This window comes from Ctenopharyngodon idella, chromosome 19 (assembly GCF_019924925.1).
Source record: "Ctenopharyngodon idella isolate HZGC_01 chromosome 19, HZGC01, whole genome shotgun sequence".
NCBI lineage: Eukaryota > Metazoa > Chordata > Actinopteri > Cypriniformes > Xenocyprididae > Ctenopharyngodon > Ctenopharyngodon idella.
In genome coordinates, this window is record NC_067238.1 from 23,219,634 (window position 1) to 23,240,714 (window position 21,081).

The 21,081-nt window shown below is 36.8% G+C and overlaps 1 protein-coding gene across 5 annotated transcripts in view; it reads right to left on the minus strand.

Moving 5' to 3' along the window:
- Positions 1-6,941, minus strand: part of kiaa1522 (KIAA1522 ortholog) — a 47,491-nt gene extending 40,550 nt beyond the window's left edge. The window contains exons 1-2 of one of the 5 annotated variants that reach the window (XM_051872171.1): positions 6,704-6,941; positions 4,335-4,635 (exon numbers count right to left, since the gene is read on the minus strand). In XM_051872171.1, the coding sequence (XP_051728131.1) occupies positions 4,335-4,572 (238 nt within the window). In that variant the 5' untranslated portion in view covers positions 4,573-4,635; positions 6,704-6,941. Of the gene's footprint in view, positions 1-4,334; positions 4,636-6,378; positions 6,547-6,703 lie in introns of those variants that run through there. The other 4 variants (XM_051872170.1, XM_051872169.1, XM_051872176.1 and 1 more) reach the window with 4 other exon arrangements.
- Positions 6,942-21,081: the final 14,140 nt, after the last annotated feature.

Below are 21,081 nucleotides of genomic sequence, written 5' to 3' on the forward strand. Positions count from 1 at the left end.
CTTCACAATGTGAATGATCATTTGAGTAAAATCAGCCCTCTTCTTCATTGTTTTCTCCATTATGCTTGTAATAAGAGTCCCACCTGTTTTACAGACACTTCTGATATAAATTAAAACTAACATTACAAATTTTTATTTTTGTTATACAGTATGAAAGTGCACTTGTGCACTTTGCACTTGTCGCAGGCCCAGATTTTAAGTCTAACTGAAAAAATAAATTAATATTATATTTTAAAAACTATGATAATACTGTATAAATAGAAATTAGCATTAGCAAAACAAATGAGTTGACCATTTTATTTCCAAAATGTTTAAAATGCCACCGTTATTAAAGACAATCCATATTTTGCAATTTAATAATTCTAAGGTTTGTGCTCTTAAGTATTAAAATCTCAAAAGTTTTTTAAATTGTACATTAAGATAATGTAATACTAATGAAATAAAAGGCCACTTAAGTTTAATTAAAGACTTTCTTCACTTAAGTTCAGTACAATCTATAAGAATGTCAACTTACTTAAAAGTACATGTTAACTATGTTTTAAAGGGGTGGTATAATGCCACTTTTACAAGATGTAAAATAAGTCTCTGATGTCCCCAGAGTGTGTATGTGAAGTTTTAGCTCAAAATACCCCACAGATAATTTTTTATAGCATGCTAAATTTGTCACTTTTTAAGGATGAGCAAAAACGCTGCGTTCTTGTGTGTGTGTCCCTTTAAATGCAAATGAGCTGCTGCTCCCAAGAAGAGGGCAGAGTTTTAAGAGCTTGTGTTAGCAGCAGTTCCGATTACCTCACGTAGACTCACTGAAAATGTCAGAAACTGTTCAGCCTTTTATGTTCAAACCGGAGTGGAACAATGATGGAGAGACTCAAAAAGACAACATTTTGAGTGCAACAGGATGTTTCTGAATAGTTAGTTGATGAATTTATGTAGCTGACATGGAGATAACTATCTTAAAGTCATTGATTAGCATATTCTGACATGATAATCTATAAATCGCTTGTGTGGGAACTGTTACCTACAGAGCCAGAGATTATATGCTGCATGAAGATAGAACAGGTATATTTTAGTTTAATTATGGTTATAACTTATGTTGTCATCTTGCTTTTATGACATGCTATTGCATTTGTGTTATTTACTGTATTGCAATAACATGGCCTCACCCCTTTGTTGTGTGTGTTTTCGGGGGCAGGGTTTATGTAAATTTTATGGTTAGTGATGTTAGTGGTAGTCCCTACCAGCCGTTTGTTGTAGTACTTAAAAAGTGATTTCTTTAAAAGAAAATATCTCCCTTTGCATTGAACTTTGAGCATTGTAACTTTGCAGATGTTGTTTAGCACATGTAAAATATGTAGTGTTATTTCATATTACATTTAAAGTTAATATATTTTAAATGTACTAATTTGCAACTTCATTGCAAATGTGTACAAATTTACAAATATGTAAATACATGACATACAAGTTTCAATAGAAATTACATTAAAGTACATTTTGGTTTACCATATTGTCATTCAGCAGTACACTTGAACCATATTTCAATGAAGTAATTATGAAAATTACATATAAATGTGTGCATAAGTCCTATACTTGGGTCAAAAAGCACTCTTAAGCTCAACTAATTGCATTTAATATAAATTTAAACATACATTTACATTTAAAAAAGTGCCCATAGTTGAAGAAGCACCCAACTTGTGTGATAAGGGATCAGTGTTTAATATGCCTATGTTTTGAGTTAGAGGGAATCCCATGCACAGTGATCTCACCCCTTAAAAAGCTTCCGGAACTGATGAGCACTCTGGGTGGAGGGATGGTGGTGGTCAGATAGAGGCCTGAGCTCAGTCAAACAGGGGTGACGCAAGAAGTTAGTGCTGCACTGTTGAGCCCCTAAGCCCAGAAATGTCCTGAATCAGGACAGCCCAACTTGTTTAGGGAAGGGCCCACAAGAAGCAGCCTGTCCCAAATCCCAAAGACTTACATTTAAAGAGGAACCTGAGCCGTATATAGACCAGAATGTCTTGTGTGTGAGTTCTTTTGACATGACCAGTATGTAATCACCTAGCATCCCCCTAGCAACGTCCTCACAACCACCCACAGCACATAGAAACTGCCTAGCAATGTGCTAAATGTGCTAGCAACCAGACACAAACACCGATTTCTGTACAGTAAATGTAATATACTTGTGCAAACTGAACAGCTGAACTGCAATTGGTGCTTTTTTGACCCACTTAAATAGGAATAAAGTACACTTCTGTGATTTCATAATTCCATTGTCTTTGTATAAAATATACTTTAATGTGATTTGTATTGAAACTTGTGTCATCTATTTAAATATATTTTAATTGCACATTGATGTAGTTGCAATTAAGTACATTTAAAATATATTAACTTTAAATGTAATATATATATTTTAAAAAGGGGTTGGAGACTAAACAGAGATTAAAAAGAGATTGCGAGGCAAAGTAATTAAAAAGAGAGGCGTTTCAGAAAAATACCCCCTCAGTCATCTTTCAATAACACAGCATGTGTCTCATCTTTCAGACCTTTCCACACTTTAGCATTGTCTCCCTCCCAAGAAGACCAGAAAAAGCTATAAATCGTAGAGTCTAAAGACTAGAGGACTCTGAATGACATGTTATTCACAGTGCATGTCCAGCTAAACTCCCAAGTGTCTGTTAACTCAAGACTCTGGCAACTCACAGTCTACATGCTTTTTCGGTGTAACAGAGGGAGTGTGAGACTTGTGGGGGCAGGAAGAGAAAAATCTAGAATCCAAGTCTTTTTAAACAATCTTCTGTTCTTCCACATAAAAGTGGTCCAGCAGGTTTTAAAAAGTCAGTGTCCAAGAGAACCTCAGGGACCGGTTTTGCAAACTTTCCCAAGACCACTTAGCATAAAGGTTGGGGGTATAATGCTGGACGTAGTGTCTGTTATTGTTCATGCAATCTTATATTGCACACAGGGTTTTATAAGCAGATGTCACATGGCAGAGATCCTCAATCCTCCTCCTGGAATTCTTAATGCAGAGTCTAGTTCCAGCACATTCTCTGTAACTTTCAATACATTTTTAAGGCAGTTGATATGGTATTCTTGTGATTGCCAGGGAGTTTCAAAGGAGTTTCTGTGGGTGGTTGCTAAGGTGTTGCAAGGTTTGTGCTAGGATGTTGCTAGCTTGTTGTGGGTGGTTGCAAGGTGATTGCTTGGGCATTGCTAGGGAGCTCCCAGAAAGTTTTGGTTGCTAGAGTGTTTAAATGGTTTCCAGGTTTTTGCAGGGTGTTAGGGTGTTGCTAGCTTGTTGTGGGTGGTTGTTTGGGTGATAATAGGATGTTGCTAGGAAGTTATAAGTGGTTGCTAGGGTGTTGCAAGGTGATTGCTAGCGTATTCTCAGAAAGTTCTGAGTGGTTGCTAGAGTCTTTCTAAGTAGGTTTTTGATAGCTTGTTGTGGATGGTTGCTTGGGTGTTGATTGGGTTTTTGCTAGGGCATTTGTAAGAAGTTATGGATGGTTACTAGGGTGTTGCTAGGTGATTGTTATATTGTTCCCAGGAAGAACTGGGTGGTAGCTAGGGTGTTGCTTAAGTTAAGATTTTGCTAACTTGTTGTGGTTTTTTTGCTTGGGCAATGATATTGTGTTGCTAGGGCATTGCTAGGAAGTTCTGGGTGGTTGCTAGGGTGTTGCTAGGTGATTGCTGTGTTCTAGCTTGTGTGGTGCGAGTGACTAGTTAGGTGTTGATAAGAGAATTCAAATAGTAGTAGTATATATAAATAGTAAAAATAGTATATATAAATAGTTGACGGATGATACAGTACTAAATATGACTACTATTATGTAGCACTCAAACTGATACTATAACAAAAACATTTACCCGTGACAACACCACACAATGCCTCTGATGTGCTCAGAGACAAATCATGGCACATCAACACTGTCTTTACAGTGGAAAAGTTGAGCCTAAAAATGTGAAAAAGGAAGGCAAAAGCAACAACAATAAACAGATAAGCCATTCCAGAGAAGACTTGTCCTTGTTATTGTAGCCTAATCCTGCTTGAATAAGTGATGTCCCAGCGATAACCATTCAAATAGTGCAAAAAAAAATATTTAAAAATAGAAAAAAAAATTCCACATTCAAGGTTTGGACAGACTGGCACCAGAGAGCTTGGCTAAAATCAAACGGCATGGTATTGTGAATCCTTTTAATCCATGGTATCAACATCACACATCTTTGATTTTCATCAACTAATCCAAATCCTCAAAAACAAACCTGGTAATATGCATTCCAACAGGTTATGAATACCCTGCATTTATAGGTATTGAAGCAAGAAAAGAGTTTTTGCTTACCTTTAGAGGCTTCACTACTGGCATGCATCTGTTTGGCTGTAGCGCTCTCTCCAGACCGTCCACACTGACCTCCTGACCTACTTTGCCCATTGCTGACACTCCTCTTGCGTTTGCTGCTCTTGAACCAACTAAAAGCCCGACCCAAGGATGAACCCCGTTTCTTCTTACTGGCCTGCAGGGCCAGAATCTCAGTAATGTCCTTAGGCACTAGATCCCCTGTAGAGCTGCTCCTGGACATCCTGAGTCCAGTGACCACCGATCTCTGACCCAACTGCTCTTGTATTCCACCCAAAACACCTGCCTTAACATCAAAAGTGAAAGAAAAGCATGAGAAAATGGTATGTGGCTCAATGACACATAAGAGTGTCGAACATTAAGAAAAGATTTTTTTAATCTAGTTTAAAACACATGTTCTTAGAAATGTGTTTCATATGGTTTTGAAAAACTTTTTGAACCATTTTCTCAATTGTCTCCAAATGTGATGCCTGTAATGTGATACAGTATATATCTATTAAATAGATAGTCTATTAAAGGGATAGTTCACATAAAAATGAAAATTATCCCATGATTTACTCACATTCAAGCCATCCTAGGTGTATATGACATATAATGCATCCATCCATAAAAAGTGAAGCGATGTGTTTTTGTAAGAAAAATATCCATATTTAAAACTTTATACATTGTGTTTTACGCAGAATGCGCAAGTCGATTTGCGATGGAAAGAGTATCCTTTGACCTGACGCACAACATAATGACGAATGCGGAGGCACAGAGGATAGAGCAAAACAAATCACCAGTCACAGATTATAAGTCTAAAATTATCATTTTTAAAGAGAAATTTTGGAGGATTTCGAAATAAGAGAAGAGGAGCTTAAATTTGTTGCACAGCCCTATTTGTTTGAACCGCCAGAGGTGTCTAAGCTTACACTACTCCTACATCCTGCGTCATACATCGCGTCAGAGTATTACTCGTTTGGCGCAAGTCGACTTGCGCAGTATGTGTACAGTCATCCGCCGGAAGCTAGTTATTTGAATTTATAAAGTTTTAAATATCAATATTTTTCTTACAAAACACATCACTTCGCTTCAGAAGGCCTTTATTAACCCACTAGAGTCGTATGGATTACTTTTTTTATATGGATGGATGCATTATTTTTGACTTCAAAACGCAGCCCCCCATTCACAACCATAAACCTTGAAGGACTAAGGATATTTTTAAATATATCTCCGAATGTGTTCGTCTGAAAGAAGATAGTCATATACACTTAGGATGGCTTGAGGGTGAGTAAATTATGGGATAATTTTCATTTTTGGGTGAACTATCCCTTTACCTACCCATAAAATCAGACAAGTTTAAAATAATGTTTAATTTCTAATCTCAGTCCTAACCTCAGTTTGGTTGTTTGGAATGTTGTTCCAGGACCAACTAGGAACATGCCATACTGATCCAGGAACATGCCCTACTTGGCAAAATCACACGACACTGTCTTTTTAGTAACTAGTTATCAAAATCAAATAGCAGTACACTTGTTACAGGTCCAATTCCTCCAGAGCAAACTGGGGTTAAGGGCACAATGCGGTGATTGAACCCACAATGTTGTGATTACCAGCCCAGATCTTTAACCATTACACCACACTTCTGCGTAGTAGAAGAAATGACCAGAAGTCAGCAGCCACTTCATCTACTGTGTCTTTATCAGGTGTACCCATGGAAACAGGGAAATCTGAGAAAAGTTACAATTACTCCCTCTCCACAGATGCCTGACATGTGTTTTGTATCAGGTACTTGCAAGTCCCGTTTCAGCATTTACGTGCAAATGTAGCGTCTACACCCTCATTCCCTGAAAACGTTTATTCTCGCTAAGCCTTCTAATCTTAGTCATGGTGCGAAAACTGGAGGTATGAGAGACAAAACAAAAGTAGAAGAGAGTGCGAAGGGGGAAAACACCTCATGCAAAAGCAGGCAGTGAAGAGTTCCTCTCTCTCTCTCTCTCTCTCTCTCTGAGCAAATATGCAGAAGTAAACTCCACTATATCCAACTCACCCACAAGAGCTTCAGCTTGATAGAACTGACCATGTATAGTGTATTTCTCTCTCAGTTATTCCCTTTTTCTTTCTCTTTGTATTGCAGAGCAGAAAGATACATCCTTCGGACACCTCAGTGCTGTAATTTGACCAGCAACAAAATCTCTGGATGCAGTAACACACCGAAACACACACCCAAATACACATGTAAGGAGACACTCACAAACTCAAACACACCATCACAACTTATCAACTTACAAAACTACAACTTGCAACTAAAAACAGCTGTCACATTCACACACATTTTTACGTAGCTACAAGCGTACAAAAACACCAGAGGGTACCTTGCTTTCCTTTCTTGCTTCCTTTTGTCTGTGTTCCTCAGTGTGTGTCTTGTCTTTGCTGCAGTGCTGTATTGTACTGTTTATTCAGCTCTTTTTGGGTGAGTGGAGCTCCATGCTGGTCATTCCTCCCCCTCCTGTCTGTTTGAGTCGCTGGTCACCATTCAGCGCAGTGCGGAGAGGAACTGCAGTTCACACGTGTATTCCACCCAACTATTTCACAGTCACAAACTGGCTCCTTCCCTCCCTGACTCTCTCCTCCTCTTATCTCTCTCTCTCTCTCTTTCTCACGCTCTTACCACAATGTACACACCGTTTCACTCCTCTTATCGCACTTAGACATCGTCTATCCACTCCTCCTGTTTCTCTTCCCATCAGAGGTGATGGAGGGACATCATCCTGTCCCGTCTTTGGTTTAGAAGCAGTGAACCAAAGGGCTGATCATTGTGTCCGACATATAAAAAATAGACAAGCACTGCACATGCCACATGTTCATTATGAGCTACAGGTGATTTATGGGCTCTGAAACCTGAGATGTAGCATGTCTTCTGACATAATTGACATGCTTAGAGGCATATAGACTCTGAATGGTAACACTTTACAATAAGGTTCACTGGTTAGCTACATTAATTAACATGAACTAATAATGAATTGCACTTCTACAGCATTTATTAATCTTTGTTAATGTTAATTTCAACATTTACTAATACATTATTAAAATATTGTCAACATTAGTTGATGCACTGTGAACTAACGTGAACAAACCATATACAACTGTATTTTCATTAACTAACGTTAACGAAGATTAGTAAATACAGTAACAAATGTACTGCTCATGGCTAGTTCACGTTAGTTAATACATTAATGAACTAATGAACCTTATTGTAAAGTGTTACAGAGTAAATCTAAAAGTAGAGGAAGAAACCAAAATAAGGGAAAATGTCTCATTTTTGGTCTCTCGCATACATTGTATACCTTTATTAGATCATAAAAGTATTTAGAGATTTCAGCCACACTTATATGGATTTCATTACATCAGATAAAAAAAGAACAAATCAAGTGCCATTTATTGTAAAGATAGATATCACAAGTACATCTTTCATGTAAAAAAACAATAGATACAAAAAGCGCTGTGCAAAAAGAAGACAAAAGTATCTGGAAGCTTTGTGGTTAATAATACATATGATGAACTACACCTGTATTATCTTTAACTAAAACTAAAAATTACAACTAAAACCCTTAAAAAAAGAGAGAGAAATATAGAGAAAAATAACACTGGGTTACTTTGTTAGAAGACTTGTGTAAACTTGAGGGAAACTGACTTCATTCTGTACATCCACTAAAAATCACTATCACCTTGAGACCAGCTGGTTAAAAGTTAAAAAAGTTGAGGACTATTTGTTTACAGATGCCATATTTTTTTATTTTAAAGAGTGGCTTAAGTTTCCAAATACTTTTGGGGGGCACTGTCTACCTTAATGAGGTATTGTAACCAATGTCGACGGTTAGATGAGGGTATGTGCAGGGACTTGTCTACTTATTGTACTGAGTAGCTCTTTAACCTCTAACGATGCTTATGCCTCTTTTAGGAATTTTCCCTTGAACTTTGAGGGCTTGGTTTTCTTGAATTTGCTATTTTCGTTTTTTCACAGCACAGAGAAGACATAGAAAGGATACTAAGAATAGCAGAGCTAATAGTGATGTCATGTCCCGTGGGAATCGGTGGCAAGGGATCTGTTACTGGGCTCATCTGGTTTCATTTTGAATCCTGGCTGACGGTGAGGTAACTCAAGAGACGTGAGCGCTGCCGCTCTGACAACATACTCTTGAGATGATGTTTCCTGTCTTTTGCTAATGGTTTCAAGTTCATTGTACAGGCTAAATATGGACTAGCAGCCTTTTTATTAACTCATTATCCTAACGTTTGAGGATATGCATTCTTTGGAATTGGAAACAAATGAAAATGTATGAACACTACCATTCAGGTAGGATTTTTGGTAGGTAGGATTTTTTGGGGAAAAAATATTCAACAAAGATGCATTAAATTTATCAAAATTGAGAGTAAAGTAAAAATTCTATTTCTAATAAATTATGTTCTTTTGAACATCAAAGAATCCTGAATGCATCATGGTTTCCACGAAAATATTAAGCAGCACAACTGTTTTCAACATTCATAATAGTAAGAAATGTTTCTTAAAGCACCAAATCAGAATATTAGAATGATATATATTTAGCATGTGACACAGAAGACTGGAGTAATGGCTGCTAAAAATTTAGCTTTGCATCACAGGAATCTTTTTTTTTTTTTTTTTTAAATAATAGTATTTCACAATGTTACTGTTTTTGTCAGAATGTTGTGGTCAGAATTATTGGCACCCTTGATAAATATTATCAAATATGACTGAAAATAAATCTGCATTGTTTATCCTTTTAAACTTTAATTAATAAAATTAGCAAAAATCTAACCTTTCATTGAAGGAAAAGAATTAAAAGTGGGGGGAAAATCACATTATGAAATAAATGTATTTCTCCAAAACATGTTGGCCACAATTATTGGCACCCTTTTATTCAATACTTTTTGCAACCTCCTTTTGCCAAGATAACAGCTCTGAGTTTTCACCTATAATGCCTGATGAGTTTGGAGAACACCTGACAAGAGATCAGAGACCATTCCTTCATGCAGAATCTCTCCAGATCCTTCAGATTCCCAGCTCCATGTTGGTGCTTCTTCTCTTCAGTTCACCCCACTCATTTTCTTTAGGGTTCAGGTCAGGGGACTGGGATGGCCATGGCAGAAGCTTCATTTTGTGCTCAGTGACACATTTTTGTGTTGGTTTTGATGTTTGTTTTGGATCATTGTCCTGATGGAAGATCCAACCACAGCCCATTATTGGATTTCTAGCAGAACCGGTCAGGTTTAGATTTTTTTATCTGTTGGTATTTGATAGAATCCATGATGCCATGTATCTGAACAAGATGTCCAGGACCTGCATCAGAAAAATAGGCCCACAACATTAAAGATCCAGCAGTATATTTAACCGTGGGCATGGGGTACTTTTTATCCATGTGTGCACCAAACCCATCTGGTGGGTTTGCGGCCAAAAAGCTCTTTTTTTTTTGTTTCATCTGACCATAGAAGCCGGCCCCGTTTGAAGTTACAGTCTTGTCTGACAACTGAATATGCTGGAGATTGTTTCTGGATGAGAGCAGAGGATTTTTCTTGAAACCCTCCCGAACAACTTGTGGTGATGTAGGTGCTGTTTGGTCATTTTTTTTAGGCTTTCTGAGACTCAAGATTCAACTAATCTCTGCAATTCTCCAGCTGTGATCCTTGGAGAGTCTTTGGCCACTTAAACTCTCCCCTTACTGTGCATTAGGACGATTTAAACACACGTCCTCTTCCAGGCAGGAAATGGGGATTTTCAATGCTTTAGCTATTTTCTTACAGCCACTTTCTATTTTGTGAAGCTCAACAATCTTTTGCTGCACATCAGAACTATATTCTTTGGTTTTACTCATTGTGATGAATGATTAAGGGAATTTCGCCTTTGTGTTTTCTCATGTTTATACTCCTGTGGAACAGGAAGTCATGGCTGGACAATTTCATGTTCATGATCACCTTGGTAAATATGAATGGGAATATACTTCAGAGATATTTTACTCATAAAAAATTCTAGGGATGCCAATAATTGTGGCCAACGTGTTTTGGAGAAAAACATTTATTTCATAATGTGATTTTCCCCCCACTTCCAATTCTTTTCCTTCAATGAAAGGTTAGATTTTTGCTAATTTTATGAATTAAAGATCAAAAGGATGAACAATGCCGATTTATTTTTATAGTCATCTTTGATCATATTTACCAAGGGTGCCAATAATTCTGACCACAACTGTGTATAATACTCAAAAATATTTGTATTAGTATTTGTATCTAGTACCACAATTGCATTGTGTATTTACAACTATTATTAATTGTTTACTAGTAGGCCCTATATATGAATGAGGCATTGGATGCTTGATTTTTAGTATTAGCGTTAATCTCATCAGTCTTGAATGAATTTGCTCTACCTGATTCATTCATACTGTATGCTACTGTGAAACTGTGAGGCTCTTTGATTTGTCCTGTGGGATTCTTCAGAGATGTGTTAAAGTGCTCTGTCAATATTTACTTGAGAGTCTCGCAAACAATCCGATTTTAAGTTCCTTTTATCTAAAACCTAAAGAGAGACAACAAACTATCAGTGTCTTGGAAATTACAGTATATAATTACAACCTCCAGAAAGAAATAAAGCCTTATTGTCTGGTACAACCCTTCATGAATTTTGTTTAATGTGTTGTCAATGTATTTTCCACCACGCCATGGCCATTTACAATAAAATTTATTGACTTCAAATGTAAACAGAGATAAGGGAGACGTGTGCGTCAGGATACCAGGACGACTAAATATGCTCTGTAAACACAAGACTGCTTATTCTCAGTGCTTGTTTGACTTTCTTTCTGCTTTGAAAAGCACAGATGGAGAACCTCGGCCCCTGGCCTCTTTCCTCACACTGGGTTGGACCAGATATGGTCCAGTAAATCAGCACTATCTAGGGATCACAATCTGGATCTCTTTTTCTAGGGTCATGGGGTGAAGATACATGAACACAATTTTTTTTCAGACAACCACAGATTGCAATCAGACATGATCACCAACCATTGCAGGACCATTTGTCGCTTAAAACAAGGCTAAAAGATGACATGGATGTTCTGTCCACCACCTCTGTATTGTACAAGAGAGAGAGAAGACTTGTGGGGGATTGGGTGGGGTTACTGTGACTCAGACTAAATTCAGTCCCTCCGAACACATTGAAATGTTTAAATGTTGCTATAGCAACTATAGAGAAAACAGTCATTCTCTTGCCTTCACAAAAGCCTCAGTGTTTTTTTGTGAAAGTACGGAGCTCAAGCAGCGGGTATATTTCGAGTAGTACTATACACAATCATTTACCACTAGAAGAAACTCAACCTTGCCAGATCTTTTGATCATTGGATTGCATTGGGGAAATGGAACATTTCCTCATTCCCAACAAGATAAATCAAGCCTTTCTCAAGGTTAGCAAGAATTAGCTTTGTGAAAAACATTTATATTTAGTTTTAACCAAAGCGACTTACAAATGAAGAAAGTCAAGCAATTTATCATACAGAAGCCAACAACATTAGTAACTTGATTATAATGGGATCAGTTAGTTTTGTTGCGTCATGCCTTGTAGCTAGCTTCCAATGTAGACATATGCCTCCACTTACATCCATCAATTTCAAAACATGGAAAAGAATAAGTATGTTAACTGTAGCTCAAACTGTAGAGCATAGTACTAGCAATGTCATGGCTAGATTCCCAGGGAATGTATGAACTGTTAATATATACCTTCAATGCAATGTAAGTAACTCTGAATAAAAATGTCTGCCAAATGCATAAATGTAAAATTTTAACAAGTGTATTGACTACATTTATTACTGACGATGTACATTACAGGAGTTTCGAGTTAATGTAGCTGGCTATAAGTGCAGCTGCAGTTCAGTTCCGTGTCATAATCTGTGAAAGCTCATTCCACCACAGAAGAACAGTGAGAATGAAGGTTGAGGTACGGGTTGTTATGGTTTAACTAGTCATCAAACACTACCCTTAGGTTCCTGACTACCCAGCTGTGATGAACACACATCAATTGGTCTATGCTGTCTGCAAACCAGCAAGCATTTGTGGTTGTCATGGATTTTCAAAGGCCTTTTCCTCCTTCCGTGTCTTCTCGGGTTGTGAAGCTCTGACAGCTTCTCACAGTAAAACATTTCAAAGCTGTAAAACTTCAAAAACTTAACCTGTCCTCTTCTCTCTAAAGAACATGCTCATGTTCAACTTATGTAGTAAACCAGTTAATTTCAGAAGGTAGGAAGAGATTTTCTCTTTTTTTTTAATATGTGGAACAAACCCCAACCACAGAAATTTGTTGGTAGCATGTATCCAAAAGTTCACAGACTGAAAAAAAAAAGGTTGCAGACAATCAAAGGATTTAGACAACTTTACAGCTCACTTATCTAATGTTTTTGCTAAAGAATTCAGAAAGCTGCAAAGGACCATACGGTCGTGAAGCAAAGTAACTAACTCTTAACTATTTGAAAAATTCATGTTTTCACTTCTTTTTTTAATATGTGGAACAAACCCCAACCACAGAAATTTGTTGGTAGCATGTATCCAAAAGTTCACAGACTGAAAAAAAAAGTTTGCAGACAATAAAAGGATTTAGACAACTTTACAGCTCAATTATCTAATGTTTTTGCAAAAGAATTCATACACCTGCAAAGGACCATACAGTCGTGCAGCAAAGTAACTAACTCTTAACTACTTGAAAAATTCATGTTTTCACTTGCTCATACGCATGTCCCAAAATATCAGGTCATTCGCTATAAAACTTGAGAAATGTTGTAATATTTTTTAAAAAACTTGTACTAAATATAAAATGTTTGATTGTCATTTTACTAGCTAGCAAGCTAACTAGCTAGCTAGATAGATATCAGCCTGTTAGCATTGTATCTTCATTTGGTATAACCAAAAGTGTCATTCGATAAAACGAAATTTTGGTTAAATCGAATGACTTTTTTGGTGACAAATTTTGTCCATCTTGTAAATGACAAAAGCAGTGTTAATTGAATATAAAAATGGCATAATCTCATTGTTAACACTTAATAAAACTTCAAAATTAATTATATCTCCATTATTTGGAATTAATTATATCTCCATTATATATTTTTTACACTTTTAAAAATTAATCTTATTCATCAATGACCCAAATATAAAACTGCCAATAGTTGTATAGCTCACCACAAAAAGAATCAAAATGAATTCCTAAATCCATAAAACTTCTATTTGGCACCCAGTTTCTATTGTAATATTTTTTGTAAATCCCTGTAGCATATAAGCAGTATAACAACTCCAAAACAAGCCTCCTTTACACAGGTGCTTTACGTAAATCTCGTACCACTCTCATGGATGGGAGCTGAGGCAACAACCAGGAAATCCCGCCTGTCGACTGGGTTAAGCCCTCTTCTCCCAGCATTGTATTATCCCTCTCTCCCTCTCTTTGTCCTCTGCAGACTGGATTTCCTTCTGTACCATCGAGCTGCACAGTCAGTGACACAATCACAAATACACACAATCAGACAAACCAACCGAGTGGACACAACATACAAACACACAATTCATGGACAATATGGACACAAAAATTAGAAGTTTTGAAGAATCTTTTCCATACATCAAAATAATACAGTGACTAAAGGCTGAAGTGGCATTGAATTTCTATTAATATTATAATAATATTTTATTATTATTTCAAATATTATTCTAAAATTTTCCACAATTCTTTGTTGTTCAACTAAAAAAAAAAGAAGCTGTGATGACAGAAGTTTTATTTTGGAGTGAATCCCTTTAAGACATAAACTACAGTAAATGTACAGCAGATGCTAACATACAAAAGACTAATACATTGTGATCTTTTGTTGCACTTATGCAGTCCAGCCAAACCCCAGCAGGCACCAGACGGGTGCTCTAGTACCACAGCTTTAGCCCTAATGAGACTCACATAGTTTCAGTGCACACTCATTACACTGTTATAAGAAACATGGAGAAAGAACATCTTGGCAAAGTATCCCCATTTTTTTAATCTCCTTCATTAAGCCAGAGCTCCAGAATGAAACGCATGGAGAGTTTCAATTAGAGATTCTGGCCTGTGATGAGACACTTTGATTTAGAGGCTTCCGTGCCTTCATGCCTCTGTCTTTAATAAGGCAATGAAGTGCCAAGCTCCCAGAGCATCACAGATTTAACACTTTAATACTAGTACTCAATTAATTCACCAGTCTTCCAGTGGCTAGTCAAATCAGGTTTCCTAAACAGTCCAGCATGCATGATCCATCCTTATTAATGTTGAAGTGTGTCATTTTTCAGACTCTGAAATACTTTACACAGAGAAAACTAGAAGTATTCATAGACATTCTGAAGACTGTAAAAACCGTGGCTATGTAAATGTGTAAAATGACAATTATCATATTATATAACACAAGCTATAAATGGTCAAATAAATATTTGTTGTTTCTTCAGTTAGCTTGCAAGCTAACAAGATAGCTGACTAGCTTTGCACACTGCTAGCTGATTAGCTTGCCGGCTTTACATACAAGTAACTGATTAGCCTTATATTTTAGCACATACTGCTAGCCAGTAAGCTTACATTTACTTACATGACCCTTTTATCCAAAGAAACAACAGATAGAGGAACAAGTTACCACTGCTAACAGATAAAGGTATTTTGATTGTTTAGAAGATATCATAATTGCATGTTTTTGAACACACAAAATTATTTCGTTTTGTCCAAATGTTTTGAATCTTGCATGACACCTCTGTAGTGACTTTAAACATGTCTCTTTTACCTTTGTAAGCAAAAGGGTGATATTCCAACTGTTGAACTTTTTTGTAATAGGCCTACTTGAAAAAAAATCCCTAATAACTGATACTTTTGTCAAAAGGGGTATCATTTTAATGCAAGCTACAGAATATTATATTAATCTGACCAAATCTGTAACAAGATAATGATCTGCAAACCATATAGGGAACAAATTCCATGTTCACAAGCATGTGTAAGCAAGATTTTGAGCCATCCGACCACTTCCAGGTTGGAGGAGCACATCTGGCTGGATGCTCTGGGTCTGAGGCGGTATACTGTATGCCTTCAGTGCCAAACCAATGACTCACAAAAATGTGGCTCTGACAAGAAACCACTGCTTGAAGGCAGGACACAAAAGAGCTCCATAACCCCACCCAATTCATAACATCTGCTACAGACAGAAAATCAGACAGATGCGGCTGAAATCATTGTTTACTAAAGACAAAAAAATATGGAACTGCACAGATACCTTTGGATGTGATACTATTACAGAGGGATTATTCAATAAATAGCCTATGTGTTGTTTATCTATCCTTTTCTTTCTTGCTTGTGGCTTTTTGCTGAGTTTATGGTCTTTGAGAGGGGTCAGACAGATAGACAAGCTAATTCATTATCCTTTCATTCTGTTTGCTCTGTTCAGAAACAGGCACAGGTCCAGGCATGATGTTTGGTCTCTCTCTCTTTTTTCCTACTCTATTTAGGAGACACGCTGAGAGGCCAAATGTCCTGAAATTCCAGGACTTTGCTCTGCTTGCACAACAAAAAACGGAACATGAAAGGATAGAAATCATTGTTTTTATGTCAGTTTTCTTTCCCAGGCCTAAAAATAAGAGCCTGTAACAGTGTACAGAGATTTTGGAGGATTTAATTACGGGCTACACTAAAGAATCTTGAACACAATAGGTTCTTTTAGATACTGGAGGTCTACAATAACTCAGCTTGGAGTTGTCAGTATACAGATGCGTAAAACCTGGGGAGAAAGTGGACAGAATATTCCCAGGCTCTGGCTTTTCAGTGCTCCTCTGGGCTTATGTGGTTGAGCATCCCAGTAAACACATGGACGCTTTTGTGTGTCACTCTTTCCATTCTGTTATTCATTTATGCTTTACTGGATCCATATTTAAATGCTGGTTGCCTGAAAGAGTCCCATGATTTGGTAATTCTGTACATCATCTCCTCTTAACAAATAAATACACTGATTTACATGTATTTAATTTTATTATCTAGTAGATTTGTTAAAATCTTTTGCTATTAAAAAATCTAAAAATAGTCTTTTACTGTGTAAAAAACAAAACAAACAAAAAAAAACCAAACAAACAAAAAACAACTGGCCTAACAGGAAAACCACTGCAACAAAATTAATTTATATATGGACTTTTTCTATGGAATAGCTATAGTATTAATTACATGATTGGTCTTTAAAGCATTTTAAAACCCTTTTACACTAGTCATGAGGATACAGTTGAAAAAAGAACAACATCAGCTAGATTTTGTCTTGAGAACAAATTTGCAGTACAGTTACCCAATCTTTGGGAGTTACACGTCATGTCCATTCAGAGGTCGGGAGTCTGAAAGGACAGTTTGCTTCTACTGCTGGATCTGCTAATCCTGTGTTTATGTTATTACCTTAACAGCAGGTTACAACACAAAATGAAAGGCCACTTTTGTAGTCTAAACCCTCTTGTTAGCTAGAGGACATCCTTCAGTGTGTATATATACTTGTCAGAGAATGAGGCAACAGTCTTACAGTTAATGTTTGAGCTTTAAAGGAGCAATACGTTTTTATTTAGTTTACAGTATTTTACAGTTAGTTATTTTAACATCAGTATTTGTAGCCACATATTGAACTGAAAACTATACATGTAAAAGGAGATATAGACCTTTTTTTTACACTCTCTATGTGAAGTCATTGTGAAGTCAAGACCTTTTATAGCTTATCAGGGGTATCAGAAGCCATTGGGGACAACTGTCAACAAACAAGGGTCTAACCTAGGCTTTTATTTGTTCAGTCGATTGTTTGATTGTCATCACTGTCAGAGGTATGGTTTGTTCTACTACTCTGTTTATGTGCATTTGCTAGCATTGTGTGTATTTAAAATTCTTTAAACTAATGCAGCACACTTTCTCTATACACCGATAAGAAGTATATATGTATGTGTTCATGCAGTATGACAACAAATACAGACGATCCACACTCCAATCCAAAAGGGGGCGCGCACAGTAATGCTTTTTAGCCTAACCAGTTTTAACCAGCATTAACCACCAATAATCGCAATAAGCTCTGCGTTTTGTTACTTTCAATAAGAAACAAAGTGCCATCTTTCAATTTTTGTCCATTTTATCATGAAATTCAAACAATAAATGCCGTTTTGACACTTTTTGATGAGGCGTGACAGATCGCTGTATAGGCGCCCAGTTCAAACGGCAGCGCGAAGTGCGAGTGAACGCGATCATCCCTTCCTCTTCACTACTACAGAATGAACATGAATGAACATCTGAAGGTATGTTGAAAGATACAGTACAACTTAGTGTTTCAACCGCGCAAAGATGTCAGTAAAACAGTTTGTAAACAAGATGTCACGTAGTATTACATTTACCTCAGAAAAGCCATTTAGTGTCAACAGCTTTTTAGTTCGCTAGAGAAATGAATTGTTTCGCTAAATAAATGCACTGTATTAGCCTATATATTAATTATATTTAACTTAACCTGTTAGTTATTGTAAGGCCTAAATAAATTCGCCATGAAAACAAGTTATGACAGCCACTGTATTGTATTTCAACAATGAATTGGAGAAACAGAAGTTATACCCCTAATATATATACATACATATATATACAGTATATATATTTATACATATATATTGTGACAAGCAGGGCAGGGCAGGGCAGGGCAGGGCCGGTGGCGTGAGTGCTAGTTTTGTTGTTTGTTTGCTTTTTATTAATAAAGTTATGTTGAACTTCGCCGGTTCCCACCTCCTTCTTCCCTGAACTTGAACATTGCTACATATACATAGATACAGTGTAAATGTGTCATATATAGTCCTGTTCAAGTAATTTAAAGTTAAAAAACAAACCATTATCAACATAACATCTTTCATATAAAGTGTGGAATGTTGAGTGTGGGCTGTTTTGAAAATCCTATCAACTTTAATCTCTTTTCATTTTTAGTTTAAATCTTCAATCTCATCTTATACTCCTCTCTCTGATTCAGGTGTCAGTGGGCTGATCCGACTGACCCATCCTCTAGAATTCCCTCTTACACAATCACCATCAAACATCAGCTGTCATGAGTCATTTTATTGCTGCAGTGAAAACGACTACACTAAAATCCCAGCAGATAGTTTTTGATCATGCTAGCTGACCGTCGGGAGTGTTGACCTCATCCATGTCCACTGAAATAAATTGAGGAGAGACAGAGAACATAATTCTCTCCAGATCGCATTGATCTGTTCATCTCCAACATTCTTTGACATCCAAGAACTCTATGTCCATTTATGGTTAACTTACCAACCAACTGAGCTTTTTAGCCTGATCCATGTTCCAAAGTATTCCAGCTTAAATTTTATGTCTGCAGTTGAGGTACTACAATTTGTCACTTCAGAAATCAATATCATATCACCCAGTGCACTTGCAGGTGTTTTTGTGAGAAATTTGTGGATTTTTTTTAGATCAAAAATGATATGTGAAGCTTAAAAGAAACACTATGGAGTGACATACTTGGCAGGTTGATTTGCTTCAATTGTATCCTACACGAACAATATCATGGGAGAGTTATCTGATGTTTGAGAATGTTGTCATGTCAGTTCAGGCTGTTATTTTCAGACAGGAAAGGTTGTTTATCAGCCATCTTTCCTTTTCATGTGATACTTTTGCCTCAACATTGAGCTGCAGAGTGATACGTGTGCTTGTGAAAAGCATGCTTTGCCATACAGTGTCAGTCAATCTTAAAATGTTTTAGATTTTCTTTGAGATTGTCTTTTACTTTGCCAGTAAACAAAAGATAGCTGTGTGAAACAACACTGCAACCTCTGACCTAGGAGCATACAGTGGAGTCCAAAGGTCTTAGACCAGACTGAAAATATGGGTTTTACATTTTAAGATTATAATGATATAAAATGAACAAAGAACCTGCATTATGTCTAGGACACTAATTAATCATCCAAACTGGTGACACTGACCACGTGAACTTCTTTGTACTTGTACTCCTGTTTGGTCTCAGACATTTGAACCTCACTGTTTGTACTTGGTTACACATATTGATGCAGCAAAGCCTTGTAGAGCAGTAGTGACCTTTTAGTCAAACACTGGACATGGAGCGGCATATCAAAATATTTAACTTTCCGTACCTCTAGACCAGAGGCTTACAGCCATCCTTTCCGGTTATACAGAAATAGAGGGAAGGAAATTATCAATGGAAAACAGGTGAGGAGTCACAGTCACCTATACAGTACAATTAAAAACATAGTTTAGGGTAATAATAGGTTAAGTCTTTTTCATTACTTTCTGCGTAAGGGCTTTACTATAAGAATGGCAGAATCCATTCAATATCTCTTCTTGCATCTATGTTAGTGTCAACAGTGTTTAATGTATCCACTTATTTGCTGAGCAAACCTGTAATTGAAGGCCACATGTGGAAAAGCTTGGGATTATTATTACACTATTTGGAATTATTAGTGTTTGCTAAGGTTAGCATCACTATTATGATTATTAACTATTTTGCAATTACAGTAATACACTGTAGAAACCTAGGCAGCTTATCAAAAAGCTATTATGAATGGATAAGTATGATAAAATATAGAGGCAGACCCCACTACAACAACAAAACAAGTCTGATTTGTGCTGTGAAACAGCCTGTTTCAAATAAGGCTGTATTGTTAGAGGGCATTTGTTGTTACAAATAAACTTAACAAGCTGATCTAATCAGTGTGAACAAAGCTTTTGGACACTATTTCGACTGGTCATTACCAAGTTCAGTCAGATCAGGCATCACTCAGCACTGCTTTATTACACAGCTCAAGTACCTCTGCGTTCCAGAGCGAGGGCTTATTACCCTGTCTTTCTGTAAGAGAGAAAGCCTTGGGCAGATGTGCATCAGAATAATTAGAAAATTACATCCACACTATAGAACTTTAATAAAGATTACATTCATAAAGAACCCAAATACACTATGTATCTGGCACCACAGCTAGGTAAAGAGGTTGTATAGTGCCTCCATGTGGTTCTAGAAGAAAGACAACTGAGCAAATGTAGGAGTTCAATTACAGGAAAGCCCCATACTTGTTGACCCCAAAATGATTGCATCCCATTTTACTTTACAGAGTCACTACAGAAAATGTCTAGGGGCTTTCACACTTAACCCTGGGTTATCTTTAATTACACATAACCAGTCATAAACTAAAGCTTTTATAATCATACAAATTTTCACAAGTTTAGTGTCTGAGGGTTAAAAATGGCAATCATTAACACTCCTTTCCTTTTTTTGTTTATTGAGTAGTGTTTCAGAAGATTTGAGAATTTTGCATGGTCATTTCCACAGATGGAGGGTCAGTTAAAGGGGGAATTCAAAACTGGTGTCTGGATTATGTGTAGTTTAGTTGTCTTTATGGCTATGTTCAGACTGTCAAGTCCAAGTCCAATTTTTTTGCATCCGATCAGATTTAGCAAGTGTGAATGGCCAAAAATCACATTAAATGCGCACATTTTTACGAATCCATTTCGAGCTACAGTCATATGTGGTTTTAAATCCAATTCATTTCTGGAAATCTGTTTCAGTCTGACTGAATTACACTTTGTCATGTTGTAAATAAGATAACATCTGTATTGCAAACCCCTCCATGATGCGTCATTGCCATAGAAACCAATGCAGTTATTGCGGCATGGACACGCAAATCAGATTTGAACAGATGCGATACA